This window comes from Notolepis coatsorum (assembly GCF_963971535.1).
Source record: "Notolepis coatsorum genome assembly, chromosome: 18".
Taxonomy (NCBI): domain Eukaryota; kingdom Metazoa; phylum Chordata; class Actinopteri; order Aulopiformes; family Paralepididae; genus Notolepis; species Notolepis coatsorum.
In genome coordinates, this window is record NC_140182.1 from 45,094,131 (window position 1) to 45,120,066 (window position 25,936).

General features: G+C 44.1%; 1 protein-coding gene across 2 annotated transcripts in view; it reads right to left on the bottom strand.

Moving 5' to 3' along the window:
* prc2 (protein regulator of cytokinesis 2) overlaps nucleotides 1-22,122 on the bottom strand; it is a 34,414-nt gene extending 12,292 nt beyond the window's left edge. Inside the window, exons 1-8 of one of the 2 annotated variants that reach the window (XM_084335376.1) lie at nucleotides 21,984-22,122; nucleotides 16,956-17,088; nucleotides 15,148-15,270; nucleotides 14,621-14,854; nucleotides 11,126-11,296; nucleotides 7,414-7,563; nucleotides 4,665-4,815; nucleotides 662-798 (exon numbers count right to left, since the gene is read on the bottom strand). In XM_084335376.1, the coding sequence (XP_084191502.1) occupies nucleotides 662-798; nucleotides 4,665-4,815; nucleotides 7,414-7,563; nucleotides 11,126-11,296; nucleotides 14,621-14,854; nucleotides 15,148-15,270; nucleotides 16,956-17,088; nucleotides 21,984-22,000 (1,116 nt within the window). In that variant the 5' untranslated portion in view covers nucleotides 22,001-22,122. The remainder of the gene's footprint in view (nucleotides 1-661; nucleotides 799-4,664; nucleotides 4,816-7,413; nucleotides 7,564-11,125; nucleotides 11,297-14,620; nucleotides 14,855-15,147; nucleotides 15,271-16,955; nucleotides 17,089-21,983) is intronic. The other variant, XM_084335377.1, reaches the window with a different exon arrangement.
* Between the last annotated feature and the right edge of the window lie 3,814 nt (nucleotides 22,123-25,936).

Sequence of the window (25,936 nt, forward strand, 5' to 3'; positions counted from 1 at the left end):
CATTACGGCCGCGCACGGATAATAGCCTCGTTGATTTCCTCTCGGACTTTTACAGTGAAACCGAAAGACATTTCACAAAACAGCCTATATCTTCATCAAACTTACTCTGATTATCCTAACACTGATAACATAGTCCTTACCTGACAGATGGTATCCAACTGGTATATTCCAATTCCTGATCACCATTCGAAAAAATCGATACGTGTATGGATCCAACGCGATACTGTAGAACTCCATGATCAGCGGGGATCTGAGGTTCCAGAATGAACTGTGGTAACCCCGGCTGGATCAGTGGACTGGAAAATGTGGAGTACCGGATTTTTTCCCCCATTCATTTTCATTGAGTCCATTCCAAAATCACTTACGTCATCTGGGAGACGACAGGGGGCGCTTTTTTCCACAGTGATCGCCGGCGCCGCTCGGCTATACTCTGGTAGGCTCGGGTGATGCAACAATTTTTCAGATTGCTTATAAAAAAAATACGAGAAATCTCGTGAGTGGCATTCAACGTCACTATTAAAAACCTGAGATATCTCGTGAGTGGCACTCAAAGTGTTAACTTGGACATGCAAATGAAATAATTCGAAAATACACCGTTGTAGTTTTCCTTTAGTGTAACCAAGGCCTTATAAACCCCCTCCATAGAGGCCTGATCAGTTACCTCAAAGTCCTGGAAGAGAGCGAAGTTCTTCTCCCAGCGCTGCAGAGTTTCCAGTACGGGCTTGGCCTGGTCATAATAAGACTGGACCCTCAGCAGTTCAGTGTCATGGAGCGCCAGCAGCTCCTCAGTGAAGCTGGCTGTGGAAAGGAGAGACAGGGGGTTAAGAAGTGAGCATTTTAGTGATGTCACCATTAAATCGACTGAATCTAATAAATAGTTTACAAAAAAATATTCCCGGTGTCAGCATTGCCTGCGGCTTGGGCCAGTCGTCATACTATCTCAATTGGCAGAGGTAGCAGGTGGAAGTCGATGGGTAGGGATTGGACGTTGTGGACAGTGACTCCTAAAGGTCGGTTGGGTGACGCCTGCACAGCAGAGACAGGAAGTATCGGGGGCAGCGTGAGCCTCACGCGTAACTCCGCCACTGAGAGTCTGCGCTGTCTGGCGAAAAGATGACAGGCTGCCTCCTCGTGTGCCGGAGGGGACACGTGATGCAAGGCTTCTATCCTCACTACAACCGACCAGTGGGGGGCATAGTCTAGCAACGTTCAAGACAGGGGAGGAGAGAATTGGCAATACGAAATTGGGATGGGAAAAAAAATTGAATGAGAAAAAAGCAGATAAAAAAATTATATATATATAAATAGATCAATAGTCAGTATTAATTAATGTTGAGTTTCTTTTTTCAAATGTAGCCAGGAGTAAAGACCCTAACGGTTAACACGATCAAAACAGCAGTCAAAGTGTATATTTTCAGCCCTACGTTTGTTTAGCTTATGATTCTAAAGTCCAATGCACACGGCGGGCGATTTGCCAGGCAAGCGACTTTTTTTGCGAGGCGACTGACAGAATTGTATCGCGTCCATTGTTATGAATGAGAGAACCCACACGGCAGGAGATTTTCTAGCGACGATCGCGCAATAACTTCTGTCGCTTGGCTAAATATCGCCTCAATCCTATTTTTTGAGGCGACGGCAGGCAACACAGCAAGGACAATGAGGAAACAACATGACTTCTACAGTAGAAGTAGTACAGAAGTTCTACTGGTGTATCATTTGTACACTTAATTTATCAATACATTCATTGATCAATAACCTACGTATTATTACCATGCTACTTATGTTAATTATTATTAACAGGAACAATTTAAATAAATAACGTTAGTTGGAGAAGCTATAGTGGCTGTTTGTCATTAACTAATAAATTGACAATGCGCCACAATGCACCTACTAGATGTTTTTATACTCTGGTAACAAAATAAGTTGTGGATGTTCAGGCTGCAGCTGATTTAGTTTGTAAGGTTTATTGTCCAAAGAAAATTATTGTTGAGAACAAACAGTTTGAGTCTTCAGTGAAAAAATTCTCTTTCAGCAGGTGCATAACATTACTTTTTTTTTTTTTTTTTTTATTTCTCACATCCCAATTCCACTGTGCCAATTCCTCCCTCCCCTGTCTTGAACGTTGCTTGCATATGCCCCCCCACTGGCCGGTTGTAGGGAGGATAGAAGCCTTGCATCACGCGTCCCCTCCGATACACGAGGAGGCAGCCGGTCACATCTTTTCACCTGCCAGCGCGGACTCTCATTGGCGAGGTGTAACGTGTGGGAGGCTCACACTAACCCCGCCATTTCCTGTCTCTGCTGTGCAGGCGTCCCCAACCGACCTGTAGGAGTCGCTGTCCACAACGTCCAGATTACCACCCATCGACTTCCAACCGCTAACTCTGCCAATTGAGTTAGTATGACGGCTGGCCCAAGCCGGAGCCAACGCCGACAGCCGTAGTCGAACCCGGTGTCTCTTGCGTTGGTGACAAGCGCAATGTCCGCTGCGCCACCCAGCTGCCCATGCATAACATTACTTGTCCAATCGGTGGTAGTGAACGTATTGTAGCGATCAGTCATGCAGTAATGTCAGGAAGAATGAAGAGAGGTTGTATTCGTATATGGTGGTTTAATTCCAGATCAATATGGGTTTTACAGGTTAATAAATTATACTTTCCTCGTAATGCACAAGCACAACACGGCTACCTGCTAATATGCTCGCTTCACAACAACCTAACGTCCGGTCCGTTCTCTCATATCTCCCGGGGCGAAACGACACCCCCAGCTAAACAGAGCGACACATAGCTTATTATACCCGATTAACCTGAACGGTCGGATCTGGTGTGGGGTAGGGATGGGTACCTTTCACATTTGAACCGGTACCGGTACCTGTGAATCGATACCGGTACCCAACGGTACCTTTTTTCCGGTACTTTAGTCTCAAGAATTTTTTTTTACCTACCTCAGTCATAAAAAAAAATCCAAACTTCAAATAACTACAATTTCAACAGTTTTCGGCTCGTCATTGCTCCGACTGCTTTGTTGTTGAATCAAGTCAAATCCTAGGTAAGCATATATTGTGCGTGTGAACGTTGACATGAAAAGAAAAAAGTTAAAAAAAAAAAAAAAAAAACTCACTTGATTGTAGTACCGACGTGTTTCGGTTCCTCAACGGTACCGAATTCGGTACCCATCCCTAGTGTGGGGTGCCAAGCGATTGTCGTTGAGCGACAGACGATCGCATAGCCAGGCGACGTCGGTCGCCTGCCGTGTGCTTTGGACTTAAGTGTCATTAGCAAAATGAGCTTATAAAAATCTCTGCGCATTGCACCAGAAACGGGATGATTTAGACGTGAGGAAATGACGCAGTCATGAAATTGTTGTAGTCCTAAGAAGGAGACCAAGGGCTTTCGATGGACATAGAATTTCATAAAACTACACTACCCAGCTCACACGAGCCGCTGTCGAAAGCTGCTGACGTGAAAAAGAATACATTGACATTATGTTTGTGATTATATCCCACGGGTCGTACAAACCTGAACGTTATTGCCATAAAATACAACGTACCGGTATATCGTTTCTTACCTTTCTGTGAACATCTAAGAAAGAAACTCATCACAATCTGGTGAAAAGTGGCAGAGCTATAGACATTATACAAAAGTAACTGTACTTAAAGTAGATTTCATTCACGGTCTTTGCTGCCCTTTAACGGGCGCCTGCTTAAATCCAGATTTAACTCTGCCATTGGAAAGAGATTTGGCCCGATCCATAGATGCATGACTTGGCCATAATAGGTAATTTATAGGCCTGATATTCTATATAATAGGGCTGTAAAGGCATTTTTTTTAACATTCGAAGCTTCGAATGTCTATAAAAAAATTACTTCCTCAAATTTATTAAAGTGATTAAATGAGTCTTTTTATTTAATTAAATCAACTTTCTTTAATGAATATAACTCAGCTTCGTCAACATAAATAATCCAATAAGGGCACGGTTGGTATGAAAGCGATGGTGACATCTTATGTATAATATTAGTGTAGCCAAACCACCATTGGTTTAAACAGATTAAAAGAAAATTTATATATATAATAATTTATTAAAAAAAAATTTAATGTTTATTTAGAATTCGAATGTCAACATTATGATCGAAGCATTCAGTACAGCCCTACTATATTCATATTTCAAATTGCATGTGTTGGGATGGCAAAATTCAGTACTGCATATACAAAAAACCCTGTAAATAGTCTGCCCTTTATTCATTTGCTTAAGATTTTTTAGTACACTTTCTCAAGAAGGTGCTGAATTTTTTACGTCTGGTCAATGTTAGCATGGTGTTATTCACTGTCAAAGATGATTTTTTTTATATAATAACTTACATTATCCTTTGTTACTATGCAATGTAATTGTAATGAACCAGACACAATATTAACAGACACTGGAAATACATTCCCTGAGGTCCATAGATGTCCCTAGAGACCATGCGAATGGACCTTGTAGAAGTGGAGCAATCTTCCATTTACTTATATGTACTTATGGCTAGGGCTTAAGAGGTTAAATGTTCCAAAGCATCTAGTCTGGTGGAAATAGTGTTTTCATTCAGAGGCACACAAAAGAAAAAAAAAACTGCTATACTGCATTCATGGTGAAAACAAGACACAACTAAACTTAAACTATGGACTCACTGTCACATAAGTGTGGCTTGAAGGCCTCCTTCTGCTCTGCACTGTAGGAGCAGAGGTCCCAGAGAGCCATCAGCTCCAGTCTGACTTTATCAACCACCTGCTCCAGCTTCGCCATCTGCTGCTCAGCACGGAGCTCCACCTCCACACACCACTAGAGGGAGACAGACGACAGAGTGAGACACTGCTATGGACGGACAGAATGAGACACCTTCAGGCACCGCTACAGGGACAGGGAGCCAGAATGAGATACCACAACGGACTGACAGAATGAGACAGATACCACTACAGGGAGACAGGCAGCGTCGAAGAACATGGGATTTGTAGTCCTACCAGTACCATGTTAGTTGTAGTTTGCCTAACCTGGGTGATCTGGGGTACGTTCAAAAGCTTTAAAAATGCTTCCCTTTTTCCATCCTTGATTCCTCCGTGACCCAGAAACTGATCATTTACGCCATATTTAAGGCCGTTCCAAAACCATAGATAACACAGAGGAAGCCTGATGTTTCCTTCCCCGCCTCCTCTAGGGCTGGGCAATTAAATTGTATTTGCCATTACAATTTTGGCTTCCAACGATTATGAAAACAAGATAATCAAGTTTTAGCCAGGTCAAGCATTTGAGCCAGGTCGTGTTTTTAAACCAGGAAATCCACTGTTAAAAAGACCAAAATGTTTGCCATAAGCAAGCAGCTCTAGCATCCTCATGTGGATGTAGGCCATTAAACCTCTGAGGTTAAAGCTCCCGTGAGCGGGGGGGGCACCTTTGACGAAAAGGTGTCAAAACGGCCTCATCTCGGCAGAGAGGATTTTTCATAAATGCCGAAAATGCACGATTCAGAATTAGGTAAAAAATTAGATATTCGCCATTTTTTGTGCTTCGAAATGTTCTGTTTCCTTATTTGCAAAATGTAGTAAGACTTGTAAATGTGTTAATTATTGTTAACTTGTCCGGCTGTATAATTTCCCTTGCCGTCTAAAGAACTACAGTTGAGTCGTAGCCGGGAAGGGGCTGAGTACTTTCACTCTCGGGTCTCGGGGACAGACTCAGACGTGCAGACATAACTGCTACCAAATCCATTTAGAGACAATGGATCCAGTAGGCTACGTTGTTGGTGTGAAAATATGCAGAGAAAGCTCAATATCTTCAGAAACGTGTCTATCTCCGTAGCATAAATACAGTGTGCACATTTGTGTGTGTGCACACTGCATAATACCTACGGGAATAGGCATGACGCATTTACCGGTGGGTAGGTGCGGAAAAGTGACCATATCTCAGCGTAGGAAGCTCTGATCGACTCACGCTTGGTTTTAAATTGTTCAATAGACGCATGTGCACAAAAGCCTCATTATGATCATGTCTCTAAAAACAACAACAGCCCGAGCTGCGAGTGAATTACGCAAAGGGGAGCAAAGCCTTGCCGTTCTGCCATTGTGTGTGCAGTGGCGCTGCTGGTCTATTGGTGTGCTAGGCAGTAATTCTTAGGAGGGGCCCCCAACCAGTGTTAATCTCCATTATGTTACAAATGTGCAACTTTCAAAGAGTACAGTCCATTATGATGGAAAAGTATTTAGCTCGTTTCACCTGTTTGACTATCTCATCACTTATTTAGTCTCCAATCAGTGCTATGCTTTCATAGATGGTTGGGTTAGTGTTGCATAGAGTCATTGAGCATCCTGATGGCCTGGGGATAGAAGCGGGGGTCACAAGTCATTAGACTAACAAAGGCAGGGCTGCTCTCGGACTGAATGTGTCAAGTTGAACCCCTGGTTGTTGAGTGTGCCAGCGACAAATACCGTACTTTTCGGACTATAAGCCGCGGCTTTTTTCCCCATTTTTCAACCCTGCGGCTTATATAACGGTGCGGCTTATATGTGGACCAAACCCGAAATTTTTTAAATAGAAATATTGCTTTTTTTAGTATACTATTGCACTAAATGGTAACACTTGTTATGCAAATATGCAACTTGTTTGTTGAAATGTTAATAAATGGGAGCTTCCTCAAACAGCCATCTCTTTTCGGACAATCCCCTCTGTGTACGAACCCTTACATATGGTAATTAAACATTAAAACACCTGCGGCTTATAGTCCAGTGCGGCTTATATATGTACATATCATTCAATTTAGCTGCTGCGGCTTATAGTCAGGTGCGGCTTATAGTGCGAAAAGTACGGTAGTTGGCAAGCTCGTCTCTCCTCCTCATAACATGGGATCTGTAGTCCCATCTAGAGTGTTAAGTTGTAGTTTCCCTCTGGGCGGCTAGGTGGTGTAGTGGGCAAGGCACTCGCCACCAGTGTGGAGACGCTAGGATTCGCGTGTTCGAATCCAGCTCTCCACATTGTTTTTCAGTTTGGCTGGTCGTCCGCAGTAATACACATTGGCCGTATTACGGGGAGGGAAAACTGAAGGGTGGGGATCGAACGTTGTGAACAAGCGACTCCTACAAGTCGGTTGGTGCGCCTGCGCAGTAGAATCAGGAAGTGTCGGGGGCAGCGTGAGCCTCCCACGCGTTACTCCTCGACACTGAGAGATCGAGCTGCGCAGGTGAAAAGATGCGACTGCTGTTACCTCAAGTACCGGAGGGGACTTGTGCTATGTATGACTTAGTCCACATTGCAGCCGGCTTGTGGGAGGCAAGAAACAGCGTTCGTGACAGGGGAGGGTTGAATTGGATGATACGAAATTGGGATGGGAGAAAATATGGAAAAATGGGAGAAAAAGTGGATCAAAAAAAAAGTTGTAGTTTCCCTAACCTGAGTGATCTGGTCGTTGAGTGTGCCGGTGACAGACTGTTGGAAAGCCCGTCTCTCTTCCTCAGGAAGGTCTAGACGGCTCCAGAGACGCTGAGCTCTCTCCTTCAGCTTCTCCACAGTCTTCAGGAGGGAGTCTCGCGTCACCTCCAGCTGAGCGGGGCAACAGAGAGGAATTGATTGATTACCTTTATTTATCCCAGAGGGGAGATTCAGGTGTCCATCACAGCATCAACAGCCATTTAAAAACAGTTAATACATAACATACAATTAATTAGTACGTGTTAAAAAACAAAGACTGACATAATACGTAGGGCTAAGAAAGAGTTTAAGAAAAAGAGCTAAAATAGAACTACAAGTGGTGAAGGGAAAAAAAAAGTCTATTCAGGTTGTTAATTTATTACAGTCCACAAATCAGGCCCTCCATTCCACGGCAGTTAGCCCGTCCTGGCCCTGCCTGGTTGTGGAGCCCTATTGCCAACAGGGGGGGGGGGGGATAAGTCTGTGGTTAAACAAGCGCTGCATTGCGGTCAGCTCACCATGGAGGGGGTGGCAGGGGTTCTCAAGGATAGCATACAGCTTCCTCCTCATCCTACCCTCTGCCACCACCTCCAGACTGTCCAGGTCAGCTCCGACCAGAGCTCGCTTTCCTAACCAGTTTGTTTATTTTGTCTGTGTTGGTGTTGCCCCCCAGCAAAAAAGAGGGCACTAGCCACCACAGACGGTAGAACATCTGCAGCATACATTGAAAGACCCGAGCCCTCTCAGGAAGAACAGTCTGCTCTGTCGCTTCCTGTAGAGGGCCTCAGTGTTGTCCGTCCAGTCCAGTTTATTGTTCATGAGAACTCTCAAGAATTTGTCATTCTCCACCATCTCCACCGCCTGGATGATGAGTTGGGGGCTTCCTCTTGCTCCGCCGATGGTCCACCACCATCTCCTTAGTCTTACCGATGTTGAGCTGTAGGTGGTTCTCATTGCTCCACTCTGAAGCTCTCCACCACAGCTCTGTACTCCTTGTCGTTGGTGATGTATCCAACGATGGAGGAGTCAGAGAACTTTTGGAGATGGGAGTTCCTGGAGCTAAAGCTGAAGTCTGAGGTGTACAGGGTGAACAAAAAGGGTGCCAATACAGTTCCCTGCGGGGCGCCAGTGTTGCAGATCAGCAGGCACCCATGCAGTTTGACACACTGGTCAGTGAGGTAATCAAAAGATCCAGACCACCAAATCGTCCTCCACCCTCATTGCTGACAGCTTTTCAGCTAGTAGTGGAGGCCGAATAGTGTTGAAGGCACTGGGAAACATCAAAAGAATGTTACCCTCACTGAGCTGCCAGGCTTCTCCAGATGTAAATAGGCTTTGTGGACCATATATATTATGGCATCCTCCACACCGATGTTCTGCAGGGGGTCGATAAAGCCTCTCAGTTGGGGTTTAAGGTGCTCCAGAAACAGCCTCTCAAAGATCTTCATGACCTGTGCCGTCAGAGCAACAAGCCTGTAGTTATTGAGTGGTGGGGCATCCCTTCTTGGGCACAGGGACGAGGAAATAGAGCCTTAAGGGCCTGGATGTACGAGTGTGCACCTGGCAGTAGAGCCTTAAGGGCCTGGATGTACGAGTGTGCACCTGGCAGTAGAGCCTTAAGGGATGTACGAGTGTGCACCTGGCAGTAGAGCCTTAAGGGCCTGGATGTACGAGTGTGCACCTGGCAGTAGAGCCTTAAGGGATGTACGAGTGAGTACCTGGCAGTAGAGCCTTAAGGGATGTACGAGTGAGTACCTGGCAGTAGAGCCTTAAGGGATGTACGAGTGAGTACCTGGCAGTAGAGCCTTAAGGGCCTGGATGTACGAGTGTGCACCTGGCAGTAGAGCCTTAAGGGATGTACGAGTGTGCACCTGGCAGTAGAGCCTTAAGGGCCTGGATGTACGAGTGTGCACCTGGCAGTAGAGCCTTAAGGGATGTACGAGTGTGCACCTGGCAGTAGAGCCTTCAGGGCCTGGATGTACGAGTGTGCACCTGGCAGTAGAGCCTTAAGGGCCTGGATGTACGAGTGTGCACCTGGCAGTAGAGCCTTCAGGGCCTGGATGTACGAGTGTGCACCTGGCAGTAGAGCCTTAAGGGCCTGGATGTACGAGTGTGCACCTGGCAGTAGAGCCTTAAGGGATGTACGAGTGTGCACCTGGCAGAAGAGCCTTAAGGGATGTATGAGTGAGTACCTGGCAGTAGAGCCTTAAGGGATGTACAAGTGTGCACCTGGCAGTAGAGCCTGGATGTACGAGTGTGCACCTGGCAGTAGAGCCTTAAGGGCCTGGATGTACGAGTGTGCACCTGGCAGTAGAGCCTTAAGGGCCTGGATGTACGAGTGTGCACCTGGCAGTAGAGCCTTAAGGGATGTACGAGTGTGCACCTGGCAGTAGAGCCTTAAGGGATGTACGAGTGAGTACCTGGCAGTAGAGCCTTAAGGGCCTGGATGTACGAGTGTGCACCTGGCAGTAGAGCCTTAAGGGCCTGGATGTACGAGTGTGCACCTGGCAGTAGAGCCTTAAGGGCCTGGATGTACGAGTGTGCACCTGGCAGTAGAGCCTTAAGGGCCTGGATGTACGAGTGAGTACCTGGCAGTAGAGCCTTAAGAGCCTGGATGTACGAGTGTGCACCTGGCAGTAGAGCCTTAAGGGCCTGGATGTACGAGTGTGCACCTGGCAGTAGAGCCTTAAGGGCCTGGATGTACGAGTGTGCACCTGGCAGTAGAGCCTTAAGGGCCTGGATGTACGAGTGTGCACCTGGCAATCTGGATGCCACCAACACTATAAGTCGTTAGTTCATGCCGCCAGTTGAGTGCCCGCCAACGACATAGTTTGTTTGCCGTATTTTTTTTTATTGGCGATTTGAATTCATATTTCATCAATCGAGCCTCGGGTTAGTGCTGCAGAGTCTGAGCTCAATTGGGAAGATACCGCCCCCTATCGTCTCTCCCTGTGTAACTGCACCCCATCAGTTCAGACTGATGCAGGGGGAGTGGTTAGTTTCCTCATTTTATTTTTCCCTCAAGGCATCTGAAGGATCGATTGTGCTCACCGGCCCGGAAAACATGTGGATTATGTATTTACAGGACTCAACACTGTAATCAATAAGCGTGATCGATATTTGGAATGGCGATCAGGAATTGGAATAATCTTTTTGGATAACATCTGATCTCAGGTAAGGAATCTATTTTACCAGTCTTAAGATAATCAGACCGGTCTTCACAGAGATATAAGCTTTTTCCCCATGCGTGCGTGTGTGTGGCTGTGATTGCTGATGAGGAAATGAGTGAAGATTTTTCAGCCCGCCTCTATAGCGTGCATAAGTACACATATACTATCGATAATCTAGCGTTTATTTGAAAATGATTAAATAGGCCGAAAAATTACAACGTTTGTGTATTCTAGAATATTCCAGTAAATGCCTTTTATCACGGAATTTTAATATTTTCCTTGAAAACTAGGTCTTTTCAAGATGCTATAAAACGAAAATTAACCGATAAAAAAACAATCAGTTTCGACAATGTTGACTGCAAACAAGTCATTGATGAACGACAGGCAGATTAGACACAGCCATAATTTGAGAGAATATGCGTTCACAACGCTATCATTGAAGTCGGTGGTGGCATTTAACAGGGTTTTACCATGTTCACCAGTGGTAATCAAAGTGTTAAGGGCCTGGATGTACGAGTGTGTACCTGGCAGTAGAGAGCCTCGAGGGCCTGGATGTTTTCCTTTGTGAGCAGGAAGACGTCGGGGTCGGTGCATATTGCATCCCTCTCCATACTGGTGTCGGCTTGGTGACCCATCTCTGCCATCAGCTTGCTGATGTCCTGCCGCAGCCCAGAGAACACGCCCCGTCGCTGGGTCTACACACACACAATGAACCTTCATCAAAACACACTTGAAATACTTGAGAAATGAAAAAAAAAAAAAAAAAAAAAAAAAACATAGGCAAGCAATATTACTAGGGATGGGAATTGATATGATTTTATCGATACCTGCGGCTGGGTGGCGCAGCGGACATTGCGCTCGTCACCAACGCAAGAGACACCGGGTTCAAATCCGGCTGTCTGCGTTGCCTCCGGCTTGGGCCGGCCGTCATACTGGCTCAATTGGCAGAGTCAGCGGGTGGAAGTCGATGGGTGGTAATCTGGACGTTGTGGACAGCGACTCCTACAGGTCGGTTGGGGACGCCTGCACAGCAGAGACAGGAAATGGCGGGGGTAGTGTGAGCCTCCCACACGTTAAACCTCGCCAATGAGAGTCCGCGCTGGCAGGTGAAAATATGTGACAGGCTGCCTCCTCATGTACCGGAGGGGGGCATATGCGAGCAACGTTCAAGATAGGGGAGGGAAGAATTGGAAACAGCGAAATTGGGATGGGAGAAAAATTAAAAATTTGGAAAAGTGGATACATTTTTTTTAATCGATACGATTCCATTATCGATTCTGCTCATCGATCAGATTATTTATGGATTCCCTTATCGATCCCTGATGGAAATGCAACAGAACTAAGCTGGTTAGAATAACATGCAACTTGACATTTCTGATAGTCATTTATTGTTGAGCCCCCATGTCAAAAAAATACAAAAACTGTAAAAAAAAAAATGTAACTATAAAATAATGTATTTGAGATTCTCTTAAACTAATTTAATCTATTGAACTGTAGTTGCATTCAACAGGTTGTTATTCTCACTCCTCTGATGTCATCTGGTCTTTCAGAATGACACACAGAAAGGCCTCCTATTGTCAGAGAGGGAGGGACGGAGAGACGGCTCCCTCCCCCGAGCCCTGCTCGCCCCCACCCTTTCTAGCTCAGCTCAGCTGTTTTCTCTCTCCGTCTCTGTCATGAGCATGGTTAGCTAGCGTTAGCGGCTAACGTTAGTTTACCCCGAAGTAAATGAATGACTAGGATGCAAAGCATTAGAGTAGTTTTCACTGCACATAGAAACAGCTGGAGCATTTCGGGAGCATATGCGACCAAAACTGGCGTAATTTCGAGCCCTAAAGGGGAACTATTTTACTATTTCTTTCACTATTTGGGCACTTTTACACAATTCCTGTGAGTTTATGAAACACCTGTAATTATATATTTTTTTAATTCATTGTTTTGTATTTCTAATCAAGTCCTCAAAAACAGCATTTTTCGACCTCAAGATCTCGAGCCGTTTTGAGGCTGGGCTCCTAAACCACTGTGTGGCCTGGTGGCTACTGCCACATCATCATGCAGCGGTGTCTTTCCGACATCACAAATCATCACATTTTCAGATGACTCAGTTCAGTGAGGGTGAATATTGTGAGAGGAGAATTGGAAGAATGCGCCAATATGAGAATTAGAGACATAGATCATATTAATATAAGTCCACATAGCTAGGAAACAATGCTAAACACTGAAAAAGGCCATTTATAAGATAGTTCCCCTTTAAGGAAAACGAACATTTTGGGAAATTAGCTTATTTGGCATCTAACCTGGAGTTAGACAAGAAGATGCATACCCTTTTTCTTCTGTGCATGCAGTAGGAGTAGGAAGACAGCACTGTTAGCCTAGCTTAGCGTCAGTCACTGGAAGTAGGTTACTCCATTAGCCTAGTTCCAAACATCTTCCTACTCCTACTGCATGCACAGAGAAGAAAAAGGTATGCATCTTCTTGTCTAACACCAGGGTAGATGGCAAATAAGCTAATTTCCCTTTAAGGAATCAAATAGTCTGCTATTCTCCACTTGCACAACCTGAAAGTAGGCACTTCCGGCAGACTTCCGGTTGCGAATGGTACTTCCTGTCCCATCCAAATACATTGTTTTTAGCTACTTTTCTCCCGTTATTTAAAACAACTTTGTCGTCAGAGAGGCAATGAAACGTTTGTATTATTATAGAATGTATTTAATAAGCAAACGTTTGTCAGCAGGGTTTTTGGGCTGTATTTCATGTAAAAACATTTACCGTTAGTTTACTTGCTCACGCTAATTAAGGCTAATGCTGGCTAACAGAAGCTAGCGCAAGAAACGACGCCTCAAAGTATTGTTTATAGTGCATTTCTTGCCACCTTATAGCATTTGTACATTTGTATAACAGTCTATAATGCTCCCGTGAGGTTTTTCCGGACGTTTTGGTAATGATTTTCACTATAAAATCATATTTCTAAATGACAGGAAGTTGATGAAAACTGACCGGAATAGCTTTGAGCTAACGATCTTTGCCGATGCATTCCATTCTAAACGTAACGTTAGTTGTTCAAAACATTACCCGTCTATATAATTTGTTCCTAAACAGTAGCTTCTAACTGTAGCAGGCTGCAGCTTGCTGGCTAACGTTAGCTTCCAACTGTAGCAGGCTGCAGTTAGTTTACAAAACATTACCCGTCTATATAACGTTGAGGAACAAATTATATAGACAGGTAATGTTTTGAACAACTAACGTTACGTTTAGAATGGAATGCATCGGCAAAGATAGTTAGCTCAAAGCTATTCCGGCCAGTTTATCAACTTCCTGTCATTTAGAAATATTTTATAGTGAAAATCATTACCAAAACGTCCGGAAAAACCTCACGGGAGCATTATAGACAGTCATACAAATGCTATAAGGTGGCAAGAAATGCACTATAAACAATACTTTGCGGTGTCGTTTCTTGCGCTAGCTTCTGTTAGCCAGCATTATCGTGAGCAAGTAAACTAACAGTAAACGTTTACATGAAATACAGCCAAAAAACCCTGCTGACAAACATTTGCTTATTAAATACATTCTATACTATAATAATACAAACGTTTCATTGCCTCTGTGACGACAAAGTTGTTTAAATAACGGGAGAAAAGTAGCTAAAAACAATGTATCTGGATGGGACAGGAAGTACCATTCGCAACCGGAAGTCAGCCGGAAGTGACTACTTTCAGGTTGTGCAAGTGGAGAATGGCTGCATGCGTGGCGCTAAGGTTATAGTTTTAAAATGCGCAACCGTCGGAAAAGCATGGCATCGATAAGAGGAATCGATAGTCACGGAGGTATGCGATTCCAGGAATCTGACAATTAGGAACCGGTTTTCGATACACATCCCTAAATATTTCACTAACAAGTTGTTAAATTGTGCAATAGGACCTGCTGTGTGTATGTCTGACACTTCCCAGCACAGGGCTCGACATTGAAACCAACATGACACTTTAGTTCAGCTTTTTCCAACCTTCCTCAGGTAATCCTACCTTCTCCGTGGTCAGTGTGGAGATGTGCTGCCTGAGCTCTGCCATCTGGGAGAGTGAGGGCACAGTGCCAGAGGGGATGTAGTAGGGGATGAGACACAGCTCCACACACAGCCCCTCGTCCTGCTGACGCAGCACCTGGAGCTCCCCCAGACGCTCGCTCCTCGCCTTCTCCATTGCCTCCACCTTGACCCGCAGATTCTTCTCCGTTTTCAGCACCGTCAGGCCCTCCTCCAGCTGAGTGATGGGTTTAAATTAGTTTAGTTTTGTTTGGTGAAGGAATTCTGATTTGTAGCACAACAGTTGAGCTTTTCTAACTTTTTCCAATTAATATTTAGTTTTAGTTCTGCCTGAACCCTGCAGGGATATAGTATATATCTCACCTGTCTGACTGACCACTGACCAGACCCTCACCTGTATCTTTTTTTTATTGTTTATTTATTTATTCAAAATGCATCTTGTTCTGTACCTCTACCCTGTACTTCCCACCCATGCTGCTATGACAGTGTGAGCATTTTCCTTTGACCGACCTTGTATGGCTCCATATCCATCTCCAGACAGAGGTTGCTCAGTTGCTCCTCAAAGATAATGATCTGTGTGTTGAGCTGCACCCTCCTGGCCTCCTCTTCTTCAATCATGTCAACCATAAGGCCCTGGACAGCATGAGGAGATAAAGGCATCGAGGGAAAAATCATGGGTGGGGAATAGATCCATATTGATCATATATTATCTATTATACACGTTATATAATAGTGAATAGGGCCATCCTTGACTCAGTTCATAAATTTGTAAACAGATCCTTAACATGAGAGAGCATCATGTATTTAACAGTAGTGGGTATGGCTGGGGCTTGATGGCACTGGTTTCAGGGGGCCAGTGTAACGGTGGGGTGGTCACTAGGTACTGGTAGTACTAGCAGGCACTTCACACTCTACACCCGTTCTCAGACAGCCTTGAAAGCTCCACCCCATGTTAAATACCACCGTCTTATCCATTCTACCACCCGAGAAGGATATGTGGTAGAAATTGTATGTTCATTTCCCGAAATATCGATATTTAATTATTCATAAAAAAAAATTTAAGCGGACATTGCACTAGTCACCAACGCAAGAGACACCGGGTTCGACTCCGGCTGTCGGTGTTGCCTCCGGCTTGGGCCAGCCGTCATACTAACTCAATTGGCAGAGTTAGCGGGTGGAAGTCGATGGGTGGTAATCTGGATGTTGTGGACAGCGACTCCTACAGGTCGGTTGGGGACGCCTGCACAGCAGAGACAAGAAATGGCGGGGGTAGTGTGAGCCTCCCACACGTTACCTCGCCAATGAGTCCGCGCTGGCAGGTGAAAAGATGACAGGCTGCCTCCTCGTGTATCGGAGGGGACACGTGATGCAAGGCTTCTATCCTCCCTAGAACCGGCCAGCGGGGGCGAGCAACTTTTCAAGACAGGGGAGGGAAGAATTGGCACAGTGGAATTGGGATGGGGGAAAATAGAAAAAGAGCCTCACAGGAATTACCCTAAGCCGCTCTAAAAACGTACTTATATTGACCACGGTTATAAAACGGGACTGTATGGATGGATTTTTTTTTTTGATCCACTTTTTCTCCCATTTTTCTATATTTTCTCCCATCCCAATTTCGTATCATCCAATTTCAACCCTCCCCTGTCACGGACGCTGTTTCTTGCCTCCCACAAGCCGGCTGCAATGTGGACTAAGTCATACATAGCACAAGTCCCCTCCGGTACTTGAGGTAACAGCAGTCGCATCTTTTCACCTGCGCAGCTCGATCTCAGTGTCGAGGAGTAACGCGTGGGAGGCTCACGCTGCCCCCGACACTTCCTGATTCTACTGCGCAGGCGCACCAACCGACTTGTAGGAGTCGCTTGTTCACAACGCCCGATCCCCACCCTTCAGTTTTCCCTCCCCGTAATACGGCCAATGTGTATTACTGCGGACGACCAGCTAAACTGAAAACAATGTGGAGAGCTGGATTCGAACACGCGAATCCTAGCGTCTCCACACTGGTGGCGAGTGCCTTGCCCACTACACCACCTAGCCGCCCTGGAAAAAAATGATTTTAGTAGTTCAGTAGAAACTTAACACAAGGCGAACTAGATACACTTGCAGGACGGGAGGTGCACTAGAAATAACATCAATCTATGGATTTTCAGAATCGATTAGATTAAAAATGTATACCCCCCTCCCGGCCGTAACAGATGCCCTTCATTGTTTAATGCTGAATATTTTACCTCCTGTTGCAGAGAAGATCTGGCTGTAGTGTGCAGATATCCTGTCAAATGAAAATAACTAAAAAGGCATCACCTCTTGTTCTTGCTCACCTGAATGTGTTTCTTGAACGTAAGAATCCTCTCCACCCTCCCCTCTTCATTTATGCCGATGCTGTCCCAGATATCAATAAGCCGTGCCATGCTCATGTTGATCTCCGTCACCAGGGAGATGGCCAGGGCCTGACTGGATGGACAGGACCACAAATCAAAACTAAATAATTGTGGTGCTAGAGTGATAAAATTATGACAGTGAAATCCTGAATAAATAAATAAATTTCCATAAAAAGCATAAAACCTCACTACACAGTAGTGAGGAAGAGGTGATGGGCCTTTTTTGTGATATAACCTAATGAAAATATTCATGTGCATTATAGGAAATCGTTTTTAATGTTGCATTTCCTGTGGCGTTTAGAATTTTTTTTTTATTGTCGATATTACGGTATTATGTCACCTTAAAATAAAGGGACTAACTTTAACGTTGCCACTCGTTGCTTTGGGAATTGGGAGACACCATTACCGTTATGCCAGAGCAGAGTATTTCACGTACCAATCAGGGGCTGCATTGCACTGCAGGACAAACGGCAGTTAGAACACAGTCCGTGATTGGCTCAGATTGCTTTCAAATTTCTGGAAATCGATGTGGATACGAGCCAGGGCTGAGCCCAAACCTTTGACTGTTCGGACCTTCGTTCGTTACGTTGGTATTTCTAAATAAACATTCGGATTTTTTTATAAAAAGAATATCCCATAAATCTTATTTTTTTACGTGTCTATTCATTCTGTAACTTTAAACTAATGGGGTTTTTCTTCACAGTTGCAGATTATAAAGATTAGGCTACACTAATATTATAGTATTAAAACTGATGAGTTATTTCACCGCACTGGCAGGTGAAAAGAGGTTGCTGGCTGTCTCCTATGTGACGGAGGAAGCATCTGTTAGACTACTTCAGGACTGAAACAAACTACTGGTGTGCAAATTTCAATAAAACAGACACTTCTGAGTGGAAGGTAGGCTACATGTTTGTTTTGGCATTTGATGAGTCTTCACAGTTCACAGATTAATTACCTTTGAAGAATACAATTATGTAGACTGTCTCCGGTAAGACAACTGAATGTTGACGAGTTATACTAAAGTGAAATATCCCTTTAACGTCATAGGCTATTTCAAAGGTACTCACAGTTGCATGAGAGTTTCGGACAGAGATACGTGATGGTTTGAAAGCTCTGCGTTGTTAACATTTTAAATATTTTCTATAAACGTGTAAACATCACAGAGGCAGCGTTGCATGCTGGGCGCACCAGGCATGTCACAAATGCAGAATAAGAGAAGAAGCCATTCTGATGCAATGCTGCCTCTGATGTTTATAAAAAATATTTAAAATGATTAGCAACGCCGAGTTTTCAAACCATCACGTATCTCCGTCCGAAACCCTCGTGCAACTGTGAGTACCTTTGACATTTCTCTGATACTAGTGTAACGGATGGTATCGTGAAGCACAGTCACGACGGGCTGGGGTGAGTAGCGGTGCTATGGGTTAAACTCACTCTCATCCTCAAAAGAAAGCAGTTACAAAGCAGTGAGTTCACTTCTTGGTATAGTGGTCTGTGTTGTTGCCCGCGGTGTGAGAGACGCGGGTTCGAAACTCCCTCAGGGCATCGAGGTTTAATGGGACGATGTGACAACCGTTACACTTTTATAACGAACGGTTCGGGCAGAACCAGTCCTTCATGGTAAACCTAGGTTGGTTTGCTATGGGCTAGGAAGTGAATGAATGAAAACTTTATTTAACAGATTGCAGAATGGGTACAATAACAGTACGGCTCAATACACACAATTGTTAAGGGGATGCAGACCAGAGAAAGACGTTTGTCTTGTTTACATCAGGGTCCCCCATTTTCAATTCATAGTGACATTTATGGCATAGGGACATATGACACAGGTATTTAGTACTGTTACATTTGTTAAATATACGATATGCAAATATACAGTACTGTACTGTTAGCCATAGATCCTGACAGAGTATATATACATATGATGGGAGGAGACTGTACATTAGGAGGGGGTGGGTGGGAGAGAAATATACATACGGTGGGGAGAGAATATATACATACAGTGGGGAGAGAATAATTATACATATGGGGTGTAAAGTACTTGAGTAATTGTACTTTGTTACAATACTTAAGTACTGTTTTGGGGGATTTGTACTTTACTCGAGTATTATTAGGTTTGTATACTTTGTACTTTTACTCAATTACATTTCAGAGAAGAAAAAAAAAACACACTTTTTACTCCTTACATTTAAAATACAGACCTACAAAGTACAAATCTCACAGGTCCAACCATTTTAATTAGTATATTTTAATTGTTTATGTGGCCGAACTAACGTTATTAATCCCGCTACCGCAGGTAAACAGCCAATCAAATCCCCATCAATGGAAAATGAACCCGCCCATACCCATGCTGATGGTCCTTGTGAAACACTAGAAAGCGGGAATCTTTGATTAAACACCTGCCATCAGAAGAATAGACAGTCAGATCCGCATTATGCTGTAGTTATATTGTGATATTATTCAGGGTACTCTAGTATGCTGTGGTTAATATTGTGATATTATTCAGGATACACCATTCCGTTTTTAATATTGTGATATTATTCATGCTGTGAATGCCGTCCATGTTAAGTTTACCTTCAATGGAGAAGTGCATTAAGTAAGGGATAATCGTCATCGTCGCAAATTAATTGTCCAACATGGAGTTTAAAATACCGAGCCACCTCGGCGAGGTGTTTTAAACGTCAGTGAAGGTCAATTATTTTGCGATGATGACCAAGTATAGCTATACATTATCCCGCTTATTACATGGCTAACTTACTAACAATATACCCAATTCATTTTACAAAATCTACAAGACGAGATCAAATGCAGACGCAGTTGTTCTGTGGCTCTGTCAGCCCAAATAAAGTGATTATTATCATCGCCGGCAGCCCGGCAGGTGTGTCTGATAATTGAAACAGTGTGCGTCAGTGGGGCTTGATTACTCCAGCTGCGAAAAACAATAATCACTGGTGGTTATCAAAATTCACCGCTGTCGGGGGCTATTGACCAATCACAATCAAGCATTTCGGCGAATGTTAAAACGCCATGTAATAAATAATTTTAATGAAGAAAAAAAAAGTGTCCTGTTGTTTCATTTCAGCATTGTCTATCGTGGAACACATTCCATTGTGGGCAGAGTGTATGCTTGGTTTCATTCCAGCCTTGCCTAAACACCAGCTGATGATTTCACTAATTGGCTCACCTCTTCAACTATCACCTGTTGCAAATCGTTAAAATGAAAACTTGGCCCACGATGGAATGAGTTTGAGACCCCTGGTCTATCCCTTTCACAAGTAAATTTTACTTTAGTACATTTAAAAGTAGGACTTTTTTACTTTTACTCAAGTGTGTTTTTAAGCCAGATACTTTTGACTTTTACTTGAGTCAGATTTTGAGACGGTACCCATAATTTCACTTAAGTATAATTTCTGGGTACTTTTTACACGGTGGGGAGAGAATATATGCATAAGGTTTGATTGATTGAAAAGTTTATTAACAGATTGCAGAATGGGTACAGTACAGTACATACAATTGTTAAGAGGATGCAGACCTGAGAAAGACTTTCGTCTTGTTTCCATCAGGGTCCCCCATTTTCAATTCATCATATGACACACACGACATACAGATAGACAGTACTGCTACATCTATACATTTATGACATACCAGATTTTCAAATACAGTACCGTTTGTGATACTAAAAAAATCCAGAAAAAGAGTGTATATACATTTGACATAGAAACTGTGCATTGGGGAGGTTGGGGTGGGGCTGTACATTGGAATACTGACATACATTTGACATAGAAACTGTACATTGGAGGAGGTTGGGTAGGTGGGGTGGGGCTGTACATTGGAATACTGACAAAGCCATGCTTGTTGGTCTTTATTGTACAACTGGGTTAGGACATTTGTAGGGGCCAGTTTTGAATTGCAGTCTCCCGTAGGTGTTCTTCGAGTGTTTTTGAAGGTGGGTAGTGATTCACATTCCTTTACAGCTTTGGGTAGGGCGTTCCACATTGTTGTGGCATAATTGCGAAACGTGTTTAGTCCCTTGTTTGAGCCGAATCTGGGTTTTACATGATTTGTGGAGCTCCCTCTGGTGTTGTGATCGTGGTATTCACTGACCTTTGGGAAGTATTTTGACAGTTTGTTTTGAGATGTTTGTAATTTGGTTTTTAGTGCCTTTGAGGTGCTTTGGTACCATGAGGTGCAAGCATAGTCGTAGTACCCTTGAATGAGTGCTCCTGCCAGAGTCTTCAGGGTATTCTTGTTTACCAGGGAGGAGATCCGGTACAATAATCAAGTTCGTTGATTGACTTTTTTTATTACATTGGATGCCATTTTGTCACAGGAAAGATTAGCCTCTAGGATGGAACCCAGGTAGGTGGGGAGAGAATATATACATACGGTGGGGAGAGAATATACATGACTCACTCGGTGCATCAGTCACGAAAGGGGCTAACGGATGGGCATGATTTTGCAGGAAGTAGCAGTGCTAGCTCCAGTGAGCTCTGTGACCATCTCAGCCCATGTTCTTCAGTGCCAATAGGTTTTCCACATGTTACTTTTGACCAGCACCAATATCCAAATTATGAGACCCAAGGAGTTGCAACATGCGCCGTCTCTGGCATAAGCATCGCGATTGTATCACTTCTACCAATTAAAAATCCATCCACAAAATCCAAAAATCGATTTGAACAAATAAACTGTTATAACTGCCGAATATAACACCGTGGCACATGACGTGGAACCCGCAAGGAGTCCTGCCCTGGCCAATTGACATTTTAGACATAAATTACATACGCCTGACACATTCATAATAAACATGCCAGCGACAAAAGTGACGTGTTGACATTAGCCTAACTAACGCAACGACACTACAATTTGAAAAGTAACGTCTATCTGACTCGTCAATCCAGGAGGCCACACGCTAACCATACGATAGTCGTTAACCAACGTCGTTGGCTTTTAAGGTATTCATCAACTTACCTCCTCCGTGTTGGCATTTTGTGACTGTCTCGTCTGGCGATTAACTTCTTGTCTGTAGTGTTTTGTGGTGAACTCTCTTTCAACGTCACGCTAAGTCGCTAACTAACACAACAAGAAGGAGTCGTTGCTCTTCCGCCTCCACTTCAAATAGTTTTCCGGGCTCAGTTGGGACTATTTCATTGGATAGTCATTATCCAATAGCAAAGAAGAATTTAGCCACCCTGCCTTCTCTTTTCTGTGGTTGGTTGAGTCCGCCATCCATCATTATCACCGTCGCTAGCGTCATCGTAAGAAAAAGAAAAAAGGCAGACCCATCCTATCCGCGTCCGGCGTGCGGAGGCGCGCCCCCTACTTCTTTCAAATGGTCATGCATTTCAAGCTTCACTAACTGTCTGCACTGGATCTTCCCGAGTCACTTCAGACAGTCACTTCACACACAACATTTGAAGTCCATCGTGACTGTGGATATACTCACGGACCTCCGTTACACATGTGCATTGTGCACTCATGAAGTATGCTTTTGGTATGACGCTGTTTGAGTCAGATGATCTTCTACAACATCTGTAGGGGAAACTGACCACTTGAGTCCTGTGTGTATAACTCCACATAAAGGCTCTGATCAATGTGATTCCTGATCCTCAGCGCTCTTTCCTCTAGGTGGCAGCAATGTGAACAGTTCACCGTTCCAACTACCATGGAATCTCATGGTTCTGGGCTGGCTAACGTCAATCCAGGCCTGAGCCCTGAGGCCATGGTTACACTGGGGTTTTTGTTTTTTTTGCTGAATGATTACGTTTGCATGTCCAAATTTAAAAAAAAAAAACGCTGTTTTGGCAGGAAAATGCGTTCCCCTAGCGGGAACGCTGAAAAGGTGTTTTCGTTTTGGAAACTCGCCGACAATGGTGCCATGTAATCTGCGCAAGCCGGATACGGAGCCGTTCTGCCCAATGCCCATGCGCAGTAGAGACCCGCACGGTTATTTCCAGTGTTTACAGCAGAGCTGTCCCAAGTAGCTGCGGCTACCATGTGTTGTCAAGTTATTGTTATAAAGGCGCTCCCATAGTCCAGCAGACTGTACACAGAGCAGACCCCGCGGAGGTCCGCGCGGACTCTTTGAGCCTTCATAGTCGAGCGGACCTCCGCGGACCAATTTCCTACATGTCACGCGGCAGTTTACACAATTGTCCCCACGCTGTTCAACTTCTGTCATGTCGTCGTCATCCGATGTCAAAATAAAGAGTATGTTATCTCCGTTTCCAATATTTCGATAATAAAACAGGCAGTTTTACGCACTTGAATAACAGGTATATAGGCAGCGAGATGCAATGTACCGTATAGGCTTGAGGTGGACAGCGCGTGGTGCTGAAAAGACACGCATTGCATGAAATAAAAGCACCAGTTTTATTTCAAAATATTGGAAACGGAGATAACATTCTATGTTATCTCCGTTTCCAATATTTCGAAATAAAACTGGCAATTTTACACACTTCATTTAGAAAAGCCATTCAAACATCTCTCTTGGCACAGAGCGAGTGTTCAGAGTAAAATGCAGATCGGCGTCACATTAAATGCAGTTCGATGTCGCTTCACGGGCTCATCTCTCTCCTCGCGCCACAAATCGCTCGCGCGGCGTCACATTAAATGCAGTTCGATGTCAACCAAAACGCCGAGCAGCGTTTTGTGTGACACAAAGTCAGCGGCGCGGATGTCCGCGCCTCAGAAAATAGGAGCGTCGCACCTGTGGGTCTGCTGTCCGCTGAGATCAAAGCTCAAGAGTCCGCGGACATCCGCAGAGTCTGCTCTGTGTACAGTCTGCTGGACTATGGGAGCGCCTTAAGGAGCCCAGTCCAAGCTACAACAGTCTGCATTCCCTTAACAATAGTTTGTATTGAGCCGTATTGTATTGTACCCATTCTGCAATCTGTTAAATAAAGTTTACATCCATTCATTCTGCTAGCCTCAAACGTTACCAAGCTGCTAGCCACAATGCTATACTGTTATGATGGCATATCCCAATCACGTTAGCACGTAAGCTAACAAAATCTGCGATATTTTTGTGAGACTAAACTCCGCTCTTGGTGGTCAATTGTGTTTATGTTAGTTTTGTTTCATCAACAAATGAGGCAGAACACAGTGAATGTATCAGTTTTTGTTTATTGCACTTTATTTCTTGCTGAAAAATAAATGCTATGTAGCTAAATGGCTCATGCGAGGTATAAAGATGGTGGCTTTTGAGATTTTGAGCAGGATGTGGAGTGTCTCATTCAACCTTTCTGATTGGTTGAAAATGGCCTTCATGTATGAACTACATCGCCGCCTACTGCTTTGGCATTGTACTACATGTATATAGTAGACGAGACAAAACGACGTCTAACTTAAAGGCCCACTTGCAGGTTAAACCCTACTCTTCAATTATGGGTAGTTTACATCATTGGTATCTAATTTCATTATTTATTTTTTTCCATTTGACGCCGGAAATTCCACTCAGAAAGGGTTACAAATGTCCACGCACGAATAACATGTATGGAGCCAATCAAAAAGCTTATCAGACGCTATCAGTGCCGTGACGTCACTGCAGGTAACTTTTCCCTACTTCTCATCCACTACAATGGAGTTTGACAAGTGCAGAAAGCTATTTCCTTGATCCAAATGGACGCCTTACAAGACGCAAATGGGTTTAATCGTCGGAGAGACTTTGATGGACCTCTACTACTGCATTTTTGGTTGAAACAAAGGTAGTTATAAGGTTTTTAATGTCGTAAAAAAAGAACTACATTTACCACTAGGCAGCCTGTTGTTCAGTACAGCAGCGCTAATGGTCTGTTAGGCTGTCGCCTTATCCCTGTCACGGGTCATAGTACCAAGCTGGCTATATGGTTCTGGCTAACGTTAGCATTATGTCTACTGTCGTGAACCATTTTAAATCGGGGCATGTATAAGAGTTTCGGGAACGAGTAAAATGTGCAGGTCCTCTTCTCAGACCTGTGGGGCAAAGCACTGCACGCATCATGCCGGCTAGCAAGCTACACGTCACGGCATGTTGATAGCACGATAGTAGCCCCTCGGATAGCACTCGGTGCATCACAGTCACGAAAGGGGCTACCACGATAGCTAACTAACGTTACAAGCTCAAACACCTTATAATACTTTGTTTGTGAGGACAAAGGTATAATACAGGAGTTAGGAGTTTAGAGAATGCCGGCTTGCAAGCTAGCTAACTTAGCTACTAACGTTATACACAATATGTACATGACACAATGATTTACATTATTACAAATATGGTAACGTGGTTGTGGCTTTTACAAATAGTGGTTAGCTTCCTGCGTCCCTTAGACAGGGACGCAGGAAGGGGGGGGGGGTGCGGGGGGGGGCTGCAGCACCCCCTCTCAATTATTGCAAAAAAAATATATATATATATATAATTTTTTTTTTTTTTTTTATGACAGTATTTATATATTTGTATATACTGTAACTGTATAACTGTAACACTGTATATTATAAGTTTATCCTGCTCAAAGCACGTCACCATTTTAATATTGTGTGTATTGAGCCGTACTGTATTGTAGCCATTCTCCAATCTGTTAAATAAAGTTTTCATTCATTCATTACACTACTGTATGTACACAATCATACGTGTAAAACCGAGTAGATTTTCGAGTGATGACAGACTGTCACAGACTGATTGAATGACAGGTGAAACAACTAATTGTATTCACCTCCCGTCTCCCGCCCTTCCCACGCGCCACGAACCACTGAGCTACTGTGATACAGTGCTTGCGCAGTCAGTCGATTTTAGCTAGTAGTCAGACTTTGCTAGCACAGAATGTCTCACTCGCAGAAAAGAAAAATATCAGATTTATTTTCGAAACGTCCCGCCAGTCCCAGTGACAGTCCCACTAAATCAGGGGCCAGGGGCTTCCACTGAGGGGTGATGCAAATAGGGATGGGGTGTT